Source organism: Centrocercus urophasianus, unplaced genomic scaffold (genome assembly GCF_019232065.1).
Source record: "Centrocercus urophasianus isolate 14NV4802_14NV808 unplaced genomic scaffold, USGS_Curo_1.0 seq_19, whole genome shotgun sequence".
NCBI lineage: Eukaryota > Metazoa > Chordata > Aves > Galliformes > Phasianidae > Centrocercus > Centrocercus urophasianus.
In genome coordinates this window covers 4,506,686-4,522,635 of record NW_024884744.1, presented here as the reverse complement: position 1 = coordinate 4,522,635, position 15,950 = coordinate 4,506,686, and the positions used below count along the sequence as shown (strand labels likewise).

Here is a 15,950-nt window from a genome sequence, read left to right as displayed (position 1 = left end):
CTTGCGTCATCCAGCACCAACTTCCTGATAAATCATGGAGCAGATAGCTTATCCAGCTCCCCTCTGCCAGAGATCATGGTGGAAATATGAGACGAGGGAGGGATGAAAGCAGATGGGACAAATAATTGGAGAGGCTAGAGGGGTCAATCAGAATTGTGAAAAACAGCCCTGGGGAAAAACAATAGAAGGTTTAAGTAACCAGTGAGGTGAAATGAGAGCCCTGGATCCAGATTTTCCCCCTTTAGGGTGCTGTGCTACACTTTCCTGGATTTTGAGCCATGTTTCTAATAGGATGGCTTGTTTAAGGTTAGGTTTATTTTGTCTGAGCTTCTTTGATGAGACTGCAAATGTAAGCAGAGGCACAGTGACCCACTTGCCCTGGCTCTGCCTCAGTTATGGAAGCTCCAGAGACCAAATCACAGCAGCTTACAGCCATGCCAGATCAAGCTGCCCACAGCTACTAAGTGTTTTGTTTGAATCTTCAGTTTCCACAAGCTTGGATTAAACCATGTTTAAACAGATTTATGTTCACCTTAAAGAGCAGTGAGATACAAGATGGGACATCACTGTGAAGTTATATTAAGCAGCAACACTCCTATTTAGATGATGAAGACAATCTCCTATCAACAACTTCTGGTGCCTAAGTTATGAAGCTGATCCTTTCATCTTCTCAGATAAGCGCATAAAAATAGAGTGCGAATATCTCCTCTTTCCTACCCTAATTGCAGGAATCTGTGCTAATGAAGCACAAAACAGCTTTCCTGCCAGAATGAAGTGTGCTCTCTCACTCACAATCCCCTTAAGTTTGTTTTTGTTCCTGCAGCACGGTATGGTATGAAGATACTTTTGTGCTCACAACAGTCCACATGCAGACAAGCTTCCGCAGGCTTGTAAATTCCTGGAAATTATTTTGCACACAATGGACTTCCAAGAAAAGGTTGGTCAGGGAAAGACTCGCTACCTGGAACAACCCATAGGCAGCCCCAAAGCAAGACACTGCTAGTTTTGGAACTGGGCAAAGCAACAGCTACGGGAGGGAGCATGTGAGCACCAACTTGACTTCAGTAACACTGCTCTCCTTTGGATGTTTCATTTTAACCTTTCTCCATGAAAACCTTGTGATCCAAGTCAAATCTCATAGCAGCAGAGAAAACTGAGGTTTGTTTTTCCCCTTCAATACGCAGCATCTTTCTCAGTCAAAGTGGAAAAATAGCTCAGCAATTCTCTTCACTAAAGAAAAGCCACGAATTAAGCCTGGTCTGGATAAATTCTTGCATGCACACAGATTGACATAAACGTGGGAATGTACTTTCCTTGAACTCCGCATAATGTCAACTTCTCCAGCACATTCATCAGTCCATATGAGCTCGCTTAAGAGGACAGTTTACATGATTACTTCTTGAGAAGTATTTTTGGTGTACAGTCTGTGGCCCAGCTAATGGGGCTGGCTGGTACACTCAGCCACTAGGAACTCAACTGTTTCACTTTCTGCCTGTAGAAACAACTTCACACCCTATTAATTGGGCAAAAAATATGAAAGATAAAAATGTTTAAGAGGTACCCATGCATGCAAATAAATCTAAACAAGAACGTAATGTGGGAGGTAAGGTAGAGGCACAAGAATATCACACTGGAAATTCCCAGGTGTCACAAATTAACTGGTTTCTCAAGTTCAGACAAGTGCCCTAATTAATGCATGTTTATTTCCTCTCACTAAAAATCAAAAAACCAGAACACACACAACACATGGTATTTTCTAGTTATACAGGAATCTAAGCAATTTGGTCAAGTAATATTATTTGCTGAAACTATAAAAAACAGCAAGAACAGTAATACTACTAAGATCCCATGTGATGCTGATCTGTACTCACAATATTCAGAATGCCTCCACTTCCAGTAAATACTGTGCTTCATACTCCAGTACTCTGTACAATGCTAGAACTCTCATATCATCACAAATGTACTCCAGTCTTTGGGAGAGGTTGTTGGTTTTTTTTTCCATGCTACTGATGAAATCATTATGTCTGTTTTTGACAGTTTGTTTTCAGGAGACAATCTCATTAATTCTCCTTCTTTTATACAATCCAGTACATTTAAGGAAGAGGGAAAGCAGCACTTACGTAAGGGTATTTTTTTAAATGTCTGCAGAAGAATCATTTACAACCTCTGTCTGTAGAATATTCCTGTATTGGTTAAATAATAAAGGTCTTCATAGAATCACGGATGAGCTGGAAAGGACCTTGACACCCACCCAGTTCCAACCCCTTGCCATGGGCAGGGACACTCCCCACCACATCAAGTTGCTCAAAGCCCCATCCAACCTGGCCTTGGGAACCTTCACAGATGGAACATCCTCAGCTTCTGAGGGCAACCTGTGCCAGCATCCAGCCACACACACAGTAAAGAATTTCTTCCTTGTATCCAATCTCAATCTACCCTCTTTTCATTTAGAACTGTTACTCCTTGTCCTATCACTACCCTCCCTGCTCCTGGCTACAATCATCAATTCTTGGCTAAGAAAACATAAACATAACATACATTGCCACAGTGTTTCTCAACTTCAATGCTTACAAACCCCAAAGTAAAGAAACTAGGCTTTTAAATCTGCAGAACACACTGGCATAGATACATAGACAGCACAACAGGTTTACAAATCAGATTCAAGATTAGAACGGAAAAGAATTGGCACCAAAGTGAGTAAGTAGAGGAATTTTGCCTGGTTCCTGTCTACACTGAATCACATCTCCATTTCCCTTTAACTCACAGCCTCTGGATTCAAACTTGATGCAGTTGAAGAACAACAAAAATAAAAGAACGCCCTTTTTCTAAATATATTACAAATGAGAGGAACAGGATAGGGTTGAACCAAGGAAGCATCAGCCCTAATTCCTGTGTTGTCATTCATTTGCTGAATATTACACACTAGGAGCTTGCTGATAGCTGTTCTTGCTAGCACCCACCCAGGTTAATGATACCTGCTAGCTTTACTCACATCAGCAGCCTTCCTGGGGGATCTGCAATGGGAGATTTTCAACACGAAAATGGCAGCCTCACAGCTGGGCTGAAAAAACTGCAACCAGCAAAGATAAGGAAGCAAGAAAAGAGATCGGTAGCCCAAAAGAGTATTGTAAGGCCTTGTTTTGCTGAGTTTAGTATGTTTAAAATACTTTCAGCCAAAGCACCATAGTTAGGAAAGCTCTCCTACTACGTCGATTTTCAAACAAATGAGCAGACGGAAGTAGTCAGATCTTTTGAGAAACATCCAGCAGCAATGCAGGCAGGAGTACTTCTATTCACAGCAAGTGCTTCTGGCTATCTTAGGTTCTTGAAACTTCAATGAGAGTTAGAAGAGATTTTATCTGATCTGAAGGGAAGAAACCTTTTATTAGCAAATGGGTGACAGCACTGTAAGAATACTTAAAACTGCTTATGTGCCCACAGCGCTTGCACACACACACATGCAGATTCTCAAACGAGTAGATCCTTCCATGACCAAGGATCAAATCACTGAATGCATGAGAAGGAAGTGACTCAGACTGAAATTCATAAAGGACAGATTGAATGGGACAGGATTTCCGCTTACAGCTCTTTTTACATGGCAAGGCTCCTCTATGGAAAAAAAAAACCACACCAAAAACAACCAGCTGACCCGCTCCCATTCAAGCTTTAAATCAGCCCTGTTGCAAAGCTACAGAATGCATTTCAAATCAGGACCCATCCAGCTGATCTCCAAGTCCTCTGCCTGTACAAGACACCGTCCATCCTACCACAACAATCACACAGGTCAGCTGCTTTTTGATTATAAGCCATTGGTTTTCTTTTCTTTTTTAATCTTACGATGGCAGGTTTCCAGTATCCAGCATAAGCCAGAAATCTTTATTTACAACTCTGCCTCCCAAAAGAAATATACAATGCTGTCATTGAAAAAGGCCAGAGGAAGCACACATCATTTACGTACTCCAGCATCATTTACTTACTCAATTTTAGCACTACTGATGATGCCATCACCCCATCGCTTCCAAAAGCGCTGGAAAAAAAAGCATTCTTTTAATATCTACAGGAAGCAAGTTATTGACAGAGGCAAAACGTTCCTTGAGTGCTTACTCATGTGCACAGAATAAGCAACTCATGTGTATTGTGATAGAAAAATACGCTGTTAACTGAAATATCTCATGCCTTGAAAATCTGGAAAAAGTAGAGCTGTCCTTGCATTATATGATGAACATTTTCTTCAGTATTGTTCTTACAGCACTGTGAAATAGCCTCACTGTAGCTGAGTTCCCTCAAGGCTGCAACCCCTCTGTGGTTCTGCTGCTGACCCACGCGAGTTTCCACTGGGACCTGCAAGCTTCTGCTCCAGCAGCACGCAGGGATCCTAATGCCCCTCCTGCCAGCAGCTCACTGCCCAAGCACAAGCTGGCACCACAGCGTTCTGACACCCAAGACCCACCACGAGCCTGCCAGCTGCCATTCCACACACACACACCGACCCAATAGCAATCAATATGCTGTAAAGCACACCCAAATCTCAGTTAAATTTGGTTAAAGGAACCTATCGCCTCAGTTCTCCTTCACCCTACTCCAAATTTTCAACCCTGTCCGTGGCAGAGAGGGCTGGAATTGGGTGATCTTCAGGGCTCCTTCCAACCCAGGCCACTCTACAATTTAAGTTTTAGTCTAAATTCATACATTCCTGTGTGCCTCAAGAGATTTTTGTAAGCTTGGCTTTCCAACTCAAGACTCTTATTCTTTATGTATGATGTACCTTATATAGTTTTTCCAGGGCACTCTACAATTTTGGAAGCAACAACACAGTGTCATCAAATTTTTAACTAGTGGGAGACTTGAACCTACAAACACAGAGCTAAGCTGAAGCAATTCCATACCTGTTACTTACAGCATTCTTTTTCTCAGTTGCTCTGAACACACTGCTGTCTCAGCAGTATGAATCAAAATTATCAGCTACTTCTTGGCTGCTTTTAGCTCTCACCTCAATTACAAATAAGGCCAAAAGTGTTGATAAATCCCCAAATAAATCAAGAAGAAACACAGAAGATAAATAAGCAGTCGCAGAGATGATTAGAAGCTTATAAAGACAGTTCTGTTCAGTGGGAGCCATTACAAAGCCTCAGTGATCACCTTCCTTCAGATATTTGTGTATTAGTATGCATGTATGAATATACCAATAGACTGAGGTGGAAAAGCTCACGTCTTGAGTCATTTTTCTATATGAAAAACTGATTCATATTGAGAACAAAAGGTATGAAAGTCATAATTTATTAAAACAAATTACTGAGCTAAACTGAAGTAGAATTGGTTATGTGCAGAATGGCTTGTGGTAAGCTATAGAATGAATCAGGTGAATGATCTACTGTTTCACTGTAGACCCGCAGTATTTTGATGACAAGCTTCAAAAAAAAAAAAAAAAAAAAAAAAAAAAAAAAAAAAAGTTGCAGAAAATTATTTCAGAAGAAGCCAGGTCTAGCTATGAATTCCAATTGCTAAGATTAAGCAATTAATCTTATCAAGTCAAGTTTGTTCTGTTTCAACTAACTGGTGAAGCTTCACATAAACTTGTTTTTTCAGCAATTATCCCAGAACATTCTTGTAAGTTTAATACATTCACCAGAAGAGAGAAGTAGTACTACCTAGCAGCCTGGTCTTGGTTAAAGCTCGATTGTACCCAAGGTTTTTGTGAAACATCAAGATGCCTGTGTGATAAGAACAATAAAACCAAGAACTTGCCTGCAAAATGCATTTCTCCTAACAGATAAAAAGAAAATGATGCAGCAGCTACCAGAGAATAGTTAAGAAAGATAGGAGGCAACGGGTTTGGCTTACAAAATAAATACAGCATAACAAACTCAATGTTTATATTTACCTTCACACTGCATTAACACCATCTTTATGTGTGGGTGGCAGTGTTTTTTGGCATAGTTACTGGATCCGCATACAGGTGGTCGTAAGCTGGAAAGGTGCAATAAAAGGGAACTACAAATAAATAAATCTGCCTTTACCATGTGGCTCTTGTTCGTTAGACTTCGGGCTGCTCCTCGCTCTGCGCTCTGGCTTCTTCATTCCTGGTGCCCCCCCACCACTTCCACTGCTTGCTCCATTGTGGCTCTTTGCATAGCCATTATACACAGTTGTGCAGCTGCCTATATGGCTTTTGTAGATGGATGAAGGAGGACTGTTCAGACGGTTCTGGCGATCAATCTGCCTGTCTTTGAGTTTTTTGTGCTGTGGTTTGCTGTACTGATCTTCCCTGGTAATATAGCTGGACATCCCATATAGTGGTATGATTTCTGAAACGACAGAATTCATTCACATTAACTCAGAACAAGATCACCAATCAAATTCCTGACCATCTCCAAATTAAACCCCAGATCTTCCCTGAGATTACCTCTACAACATTTTTTAAGAAAGTTTTTCTGCAGGATTGATGTTTTTTTTCAGCATCATATCAAGCGCGCTCACTTGCTGCTTGAGATTTCATAACTCTGGATGTAGGTGCACGTATAAATAAAACACAGTAATGGGGTAAATTGCTTTTTCTCCCCTCCTTTTCAGTCTGAGGCCCAAATTTCAAGGAAAAAAAAAAAAAATCTAACAAGACATATTTTGGAAAAAGCCTTCATAAATTCATTAAGCACCCTAACAGATTCTTTGCCATTTTGGTTTCTGGTACAAGCCCTTGGACAAATGGGAAACAGAAGACTAATATTCATGGGTATAATACTCCAATACTCACCACTTCAGTTATCTTAGTGCCACAGATACAGGTCATTTTATTAAGGTAATCAAGGATTTTTTTTTTTATTTTTATTGCTTAATTTCTGGATTTTTATTGCTTGTTATTAAGTTGAACAAGTCTCTTGCTATCTGCTGGCTAAAGAACTATTCAGCATCTACTTAACCACTGGCTGAAAGTCCCTGTGCTTACTTAACACACTCCAGTGCTTGCACACAACATTTTGTTAAGCTATCTGACAAACTGCACTGTTCTCTTTTCAAGAGAAACATTCCTCACCTGTTTATCTGATGAGTTGCAATGGCCTATTGGTGTACTGTACTTTCCATTTCCTCCCCCCAGGATAAGGAAATTAAATGTCAGCTGTATTGCCCATTCCTCATTAGGAGATGGTCTGTTGGTCAATAGAAACTTCAAAGTGAATCATCACTAGATCCTCCTTCAGTCTCCCCTTTCCCTCTCCAGAGAAGTCTCACTTCTGGTGACATGACTTGAAACTATTCTTTAATGTGTATTAAGTCCAGGTATTTTGGGAGTAAAAACATGAATCTTGGCCTGACTTCCATGTATCTTGAGCAACTTTGCTGACTATTAAATTTCAGTTCCACACAGACTTCTCTCCAGGATTGACCAGTGCATATTTCAGACAGAAATATGCTATTTTCACTTCTTGTATGGCAATTATTTATGACCTGATTTGGATTGCCACATTACTCTTTGGTACCAGGTAGTGCTTTTCAGTGACTCTGCTGACCAGACTCAACCAGAATAATAAACAGAAAATGCCTGTTGTTTCTTGGAAAACTTCTGTGATTCTGAGCTTCTGAGGGACAGAAAGCACACTGCTGCCAACAGGAAGTGGTGTTCAGCTGCTCCCACTGGAAATATCTGTGGCAAGTCTCGCTCAGATCTAACCCTCCTTTTCCATCCTCATTCCCAAGCCTGGATTTTGCCTTCTGGTTTTCTGTACAATGCTGCACCATGACAATGAAGAATGATCAGCAAACTCACGGCCCTGCTTTGAAACAAAGGATGAGAATTTCCCATACTCCGTATTTATGAATTAAGTTAAAACTGGATTTGCTTCTATAACCTAGAGTTGCACCATCGGGCTGTCCTGCGCTGCTGCACTCTGGATAGCGACACATGCTGACAATCTCTTGCTCCAGTACATAAAGGAGACTCCATCTGTGTTCTCTAATTCATTGGCCACTCTTGGTTTCACTGGCCATTAACACCTACTAAACACCTGAACAGGTGAGAAATGCCAGCAGTTTCTTCCAACTCACCTTGTTCTCCATATAGTGTTGGTGGAAGATGATGCTGCGGGAAAAACTGCGGTGGCATATCCCCAGGCCCAGTGACAGGAGGATAAAAAGCCGTATGGGAGTTGTGAATGAAATGAGGATGGTGTGCCAGGTACGGAGGTAAGTGATGGGTCGGAGAGATGGCAGAAGGGTAGCTGGGAGGGTAACACTCTGGAGATTGCGGGGTGACCACCACCCTCCGGACACCGGTGTTGTCTTCTATCACCTGCAAGGGAAGGCAGGGACAGGGGCACGTTATGCAGCATCTGAACGTGGTTTCAAAACAGCACTGTTTACAGTTTGTTTTCCTATTAAAAAAATGGTTGGTCCTTATGTTTATACATAAACACGTTTCTAAAATTAATATCAGCATGGGTAAACACAGTGGTGATGTGGCTTTTCTTGGATATTCAGATAGCCACAGTCATCACTGGGAGACTAACTACTGCCAGCGATAACTGTGTGGGTAAGAGACAAAACAAATACCCTGTATTTATAGAGTAAAGCAATTAAGAAAGGAACACAAAAGCACCAGAATAAGAGTACTCATTAAGACCAATCTTACCTTCTGCATATAAAATTTCTACCACTGATTTTGAAAGTGCTATTTGAGTACGGAGTTAGTAACAGCTGGAGATTAGCTGGCATTGCTGTTGTGCATGCACAGAGACCTGTCAGCTGCAGGAACCTCCTGTGCAACACCCTTTTTCAGAAGAATTGCTCTGTTCACAGCAGGTATCTCTAACTGTTAAAAGAAGCCATAAGGCAGCAGTTTTCTCCTGCTACAGAGCTGATCTGTATGTCCATGCAAATCAACTCTCAAATATGCATACCTTGGCCCCAAAGATCAGAGTCAAAGCATGTAAAAACAGATGTAGAAAGGTGGAAATGTGCTTAGGCTGAAAATAAAAAAAAATGGTTTTCAGCTTGCAGCTCTGGAAAAAGTATATTTCTGGAGAAAAGTCAGCCAGCCCAATTTCAGTCCAGATTTAGGAGCCAAGCTATTCTTGAAGCATATTCAAAAAAAAATATTCTGCCATTCCTGGAACTTAAAAATACAACTGAACAATTAATACTCCTTTAATTCTAAAAGTAAAAATACGGTAGAAAGGTGTGCAAGAATTTAGACAACCAGTTTGGCTGTCAGAAATGGGTTTTTCTAAACTTACTGATGACACAGGGAAGAAATAATGTTTTGTGATGAACGTATTGTACAAGAAAGGTGAATGCAGAAAGACACAGCTTAGAGTCCCACCATTTGCAGTACAAACAGAAGGACGAAGAAGAAAGCTTCCTGACGCACTGATGAAGATGCAGCACGCTAAGGCAGATAAGGTCTGGAGAATTTTAGATGCCTGCCACAAAGTATGACCATTCTCAGGCATTTGTCACTACTTGGAGATATTTATGCCCCATCAGCATAAGAAACCTTAAGAAGATTCCCACGCTCCAGTGTCTCTAGTAACATCATGGGGTCTTAGCCCAAACCACACCAAAAATTGTCTAAGCTGACCTATGCTGAGCAGAAGCAATCATGACATGAGCACACCACTGTTCCTGCTGCAGGGTGACAAGCCTTGTCTCACACAGTGCTGGAGCCACGAGCAGCAATGCTCTAGCAAGCACAAGCCCACATCTCAGGCATCATCTGAGCAACTTACACAGGGTGTAATTCAACCAGCATTAGCTGACCCAATTCTTCACTCACACCACTTGTGCCCTAAGGTTATGTGAATTACGCCTGTAAGCTATGGGCTGACACCACAGACAAGGACATGGATGAGCTGGCTTCCTTACAGAAGAAAATTTTCTACAGAAAGTAATTCAGTCACTTGTAACTGACTATTTATTTTTTTTTTTTTACATTAAGAGACGCGTTGCTTGCAATGCTGAATAACCAGAATAGGAATTGTTTAGCTTACTTTTCCTAAACTCTAATTTTACAACCTAAGCTAGCAATTTGTCACCTGCTAGCTTTCAATTTCAAAGTCTCTACAGTCCTCAGAAGACAGCTGAGCCTGGGAGACAGAGCTGCACTTCAGTCTGCTGCATTCTCAGGCCTCCAATCTCTGCTATCAGGCTCTACTCAATCCCCACATCTCTCATCCACGTATCAAGTCTGAGATTCGCTCTAAAATTTGGAGGAAAGTCTTTTTGCAGTTAGCATACGTGAAAACCAAAATAACTTACTTAAGGCTGTACATGAAAATGCTGAGACTTAACTCTTAGATTTCCATTACTACTTAATTGAGACACAGCAAGCTCCTACATTTTGACATGAAAAGTTTTGGTCCTGGCTTTCACCAGGCTAAGCTTCAGAGCCCTGATGGGTCCAAGCCCTTATCCGTGTACCTACATCAGATGACATCTGGATCCTGTGCACTGGATGAAAGAGGGATAAGTTAAAAAACAGATTTAGACAGAAACTTGTGCTCTGTAGCAGCACCTCATGTAAACCACTACTTATTATGATTTCTCTTCCTAAGCTATCTTCTAGAGAGCAGGGAGAAAGCCTCCAAGTCCTTCCGACAGTCTTTTTGAAATTCTATTGCTGCTGAAACTGCAGAGCATCAGCACTGTAAGAAAACCCAGAGATCAGGGGATGAGCAAGCCTTCCAAACGACTTTCATCAAGAAGTTAGGAAACTAATATCTTTTGTTTCTCTAGGCCACAAATGCTTACAGCATTCCTGTTACTTCACGTGCATGTGTTCCAAATGAAGGCAGAAACACAAGGGATCTTGCAAAAAAGTCACTTCCTTTCCTTGCCCTACAGAACATTTCCTCCTCAAACTAGGATTTACAGACAGACCTGTAAATTTTAGAAGCAGAAGACAATGCTTAAATACAATATTCTGTCCTTAACAGATCAGGAAGGTGGCATTGTATGAGGTTTTACAGGCATCGGGTGACTAAAAAAAAACCCACAAGGATTGGTTGAGACTGCAGACACCTCCAGACTTACAAAACCTGCAGTTTCATAACCTGTAGCATCACTCTGGGAGATGACACTTTTTCAATCTAAAACAGAATAAATTAGTTTTGATAAATAAATGATAAAGTAAATAGCACAACTTAGTAGAGAGGTTAAGCTTTGCTAATTTAAGAAGAAATCTGCAGCTCTTCACATCTCCTTGAAACTGTGTGTCGTGAAGACTAGAAATTTGTCAAGAATGCACTGTCTACTAAACAGCCTCCAATTCAATTCTGGAGCTTTCACCTCTGTCTCTAGATATAACTGTAATATTAAAAGTAATTATTATTAATTCAGCGGATTAAATTTCCAGAAAACAAATAGTTCTGGTTGTTCAGCACCTAGAGCTAAGTTTTCATTAGCTTGTGTTTCTCAAGCAGTTATTAGTTAAGTGGTCTTTTGCTATTACTTTTTGTGCTTGTTGGTGTAATTGGCAAGCCGCTTCACTATGTTGTTATTGCATAGTTCTTACCTGGTTATCTTCAGAAGATTAATTAGTAAGAGAGGTGCATGAGCTTTCAGGAGAGTTTGGATAAACATTACACACACACAATAAAATTGCCTTCTTTGTTGGTTGCCATGTTTGGAGAATAGCATTTTTTTAAATGTTGTTTGTTTTGCATTAAATATAGTACTGTAGCAATGAAAACTCAATCTAAGACAATTCATATATTTGTGTATCACTACTGTGTGTTCTCTATTACTCTCTATTGAAATTTAATACTTCACCTGCAGGAAAAAAAGACAGATGTTCTTTCTGTACAGGTAAGCTGTACCTGGATTTTTCTTTTAATTTTTTTTTTATTTTTAAGTTTTAGCTGAAATAATGCAATCTTTGTTATATTCTGCAACACACATCTACTGAATAGACACGGTAGCATGGAATATACTTACATTCCATTTCAAAATGCTACTCCTATTTCACTTAAACCTAACGTGCAAGATCCAGCAAGGATAGCTGGAGCACGGCCACTGGGTGGACCATGACCAGTACTTGTGGAATTTCATAAACTAATTTGAAACTTCATTCATAAATCAATCTGTACCAGAAAACAGTACAGAATGAGCTCATCTTCAAGGCACTTGGATGTTAACATTTTATTTATTCACTTCATTTTTTAAGGATGCCAATCCAAGCTCACGCCAGTCCTGACAAGTTTAGCATTGCTATCACTGCATACAAACACCAGTATTACGCTCACGCCTTAGAAAACAGTCAGAAGAACATCCCTAACACTGGCAGAAATATTAGGATATCTGAAGCCTCGCACAAGACAGATCCTCAGGGCCAGTGCTCATGGAGTGCAAAGGCTCAGAGCGTTAGGGCTTGCTCTGTGTAAGACCTGCAGAGCCTTCCAGGCGTTCAGTGTTCGGAAGGATCATCCTGCTAAAGGATGACTCGATTGGTTGCAGCTCACAAAATACAAAGAAAAGCTCTGTGAGCAGTAAGCCACACAGAAACAGCGTGTGGCTAAAAACTTGTGCTAGACAAATTGAATTTGGAAGAGAACACCTCCCAGCATACAGAATTCACCCAGACACAAAACCCTGAGGATGTGTTGGATTTTCCACCACTTTAAATGTTATTTAAAGATCTCCCTCTTTCTAGAGGCTACAATTTCTTTCCATCAAAGTCTGAGTGCATTCAATGCGTAGCAAACCACAGGGCTGAGCACACAGCTTGCACAGCCTGCTGCCCAGAGGTGGCTCAGCAGCACCGTGTGCCTCATGCTCCATTCAACACATTTGATTACTACACACTTTCAACTACTATGCACTATGAAGCTATCTGAAAGGAAGAACGGTGGCTCTTCACAGAGTAGAACACATGCTGTGCTGCTGAAAAGCACTGCATACAGTTCTTCCCCTAAAACTTATTTCCAGTTGCTGGAAGATTTTCTTCAGAAGAGGTTTTTGGGTTTTTTTTTTTTTTTTTAATTGGTTAAGAAATCAAGAACTTTAGCAGGATTATTAGACTGATCCACAAAAAGCAGAGAAGGGGAATCAGGTTCAAATGAAGTTACAACTCTAAGACTTTGATCACTTGGTTTGACAAAGCATTTCAGCTACAGCCAGCCCACGCTTTAGCCCAGGAAATGAAACGTATAAGCAGTTTAGTAACAAAATGGCACTAAAGTTATGTCAAAGGAAGAGCAAACGCATCCCAGAGCCTGCCCTGTCCCTCCTGTCTGCTCCTAGTTCTTCAGGCAGGGCTTGTTCAGAAGCAGAGGGCTAACAACAGCCTCTGCACTAGGGGGATATTTCCATTCTGCTGAGAAGTTAAAATACCGCAGAGTGATTGCAGTATTTTGTGGGATTTAAGCATGACGCCATCCACAATTTTTCAGAATTAGACAAGCTCACATTTCCTGGGGAGGGAGGAGGGATTCCAGGACATCAGATGTTTTCTACTTAACAACAAGTCCAAAAGCACACATCCAAAGCTCTTATTTGATCCGTCGGTGAGATCCGAATTGCTTTGTACACTTTTAGTAAAACTTCTGGTCTAGCACACATCTCAGTGAAATTAATACAATAAATCTGAAGATTCTATCATTTGCTGTTACTCTGCCTTTTTTTATTTATTTATTTTTTTAACTATAGAAAGCCTCTAATCTTTGCAGATGAAGGAAAATTAAACAATCAGGTGATCCAGATTTCCTATTTACATAAAGAACCAGCAGCTGCTCAAGAATTTCAAAAACCTAAGAGCTTTGTGAAAAACCTTTTTTCACTTTTTTTTTCCTGTAAATACAGAATAGATAACTATCACAACCATCTTAAAAACAAAACAGCTTTTGACAAGTCATGGTTATTGCAGGGATAACACTGAGGACCCAAGGTGTATTTTATAGCTTCTTCCACCAGTCTCCTACCACATACAACTGTCACACTAGAGTTTAACCATTACCCACCAACATGGACAGGCAAAGAAGCTGCACACACAGGCTCAACCTATATGTACAGCTTTTGCTAGCATTAAAAAAAATGGGTATACATTGCATACAGTGAGCAAAGGTGCAAATGCGTGCTCATACGTACTAATGCATGTGTGTGTTGCCAATGAAGATGAACACAAAGAGACACATTACAACTTTCATTTTCACACATTTCTAAACCACACTACAGCCAAGACGACTTCTGCATGTGATCAATGCCATTGCTTCTACGTAGACATTAACTCTTCTGGAAACATACCTGCGAGATATAACCAGGAGGCACATGAATAGGGGGGATGGATCCATTGGGTGACATCATGGGAACCTCTGCTGGTCCTAAAAGAAAGGGAAAGAGAGATTTATTTCAGTTGAAAGAAATTGCACAATTGCTCAGAAAAGGTTAAAAATAGCTTTATTTTAGAAGCCTACAATAACAAAATGAAGAAATCCAGTAATTTCTGGTGTGTGGAAAATGCCTCATGCCATCATCCTGAAAATAAAATCATTGTTCGATGACTTTAACATATATTCTGCTGAAATAATATTTTCATCATAAAACAGCTAAAACACAGGCTTTATATTACCCACCGATCAACTTATACAGCATTAAGCAGTAACACAATCTGTCCTTTAGCAGCCCACAATTCCTGTACTGAAATCTGGTTAAGTTATTCTTGTCAAAGACATGGAGGTGCAGAACAAAGCAGAAACTGTGCAGCCTGGAACTAGGCAACTCCTAAGGAAAGTGTCCAATTGTACCAAAAATCACATATGCGAAAAGCTATCTATTTAAGAATGCACAAAGACCAAACTCATTATCTCAGCTATTCAGACTAACCTTGGAATGCAGTTGTACAAGCAAGAAGCTTACGGTTTCCACTCTGAAATCCAGCCCTGAGCATGCCAGTTCCATTTTGAGGCACTGAGTACAAGTACAACAAAGCAAGTGCCATAACCACTTGACTTTTGCAAACACAGCCTCACAGCTACAAGAAAGCACCCAGATAAAATGGGAATAGTTGACTCTATTGCTCACTGATTTAGCTGTTAAAACCAGACACATCACACATAGCAGTCAATAAAATGAACTCCTCAAACAACAGACAGATGTTTGCAATGAGAGTTTACTGTTTTGAAAAGAATAACGTAATGATTCCCCTAGTACATATGCTAATCTTCATTCTAATCTGTTCCTCCAGCATTTACCATGGGCTGAGAATTCATGGCCAAACTCTGGAGAAGAGCTCAGAGAGCTCTGCACTTCGTTGCTGCCAAATGAATTTTAGCTTAGGCAATTACTACAGAAGATCACTTCAATCTCCTCTGACAGAGCAGGCACCCAGCATCTCCAAACCACGTCCCATTCCAAAAAAGGAAGCCAAACGTCAGAACACATGGAGAACTTCAGGCATCAAGGGGTGGAATGGCAGCTCATCAGCTCAACGCCGTCTGCCTCAAACAGTTGGACAAATCTGGTGAAACCTCCAGCAATGGAAGGAGCTGCAGCCTGTCATCCAACAGCAGCACGGGAACAGGGACACTAGTCCACATGACCCATAAAGAAGCCATTCTCTACCTGCATACGGTTTTTACTGGTCACATCTACATTTGAAATATGATAATTTATTAAGCGCATTAAATACGTGAAAACTCCTGAAGTTCCAGTGTTTATTGTTTCAGAAGTTAAGAATGGGGCTCTGCTGCTCCTCACACTGCTCAATACCCAACTACGCAGGGAACCTCACTTATACTGCCTCACTAGGAAAAATGGCTTTATCACTCATCTAGCACAGATGTTTTTCCCCACCTCACTTTATAGCTCTATTAATGTCCTTTGTCTCCCTTAATAAAGCTCCCTCAGTCAACAGTTTCAGCGTGAATGGAAAAACGTAACAGCATGAGTAGTAAGCAATTGCTGGGTGGATTAAGCTGTGGGTCTGTTCTGTTTAAACCCATCACAAAATATGAAGTGACAATTGG

At 40.7% G+C, this 15,950-nt stretch overlaps 1 protein-coding gene across 2 annotated transcripts in view; it reads right to left on the bottom strand.

Moving 5' to 3' along the window:
- Window positions 1-15,950, bottom strand: part of FNDC3B (fibronectin type III domain containing 3B) — a 148,498-nt gene that overhangs the window by 69,613 nt on the left and 62,935 nt on the right. For both annotated transcript variants that reach the window (XM_042820888.1, XM_042820889.1), the window contains exons 4-6: window positions 14,230-14,306; window positions 8,041-8,284; window positions 6,018-6,305 (exon numbers count right to left, since the gene is read on the bottom strand). In XM_042820888.1, coding sequence (XP_042676822.1) covers window positions 6,018-6,305; window positions 8,041-8,284; window positions 14,230-14,306 — 609 coding nt within the window. The remainder of the gene's footprint in view (window positions 1-6,017; window positions 6,306-8,040; window positions 8,285-14,229; window positions 14,307-15,950) is intronic.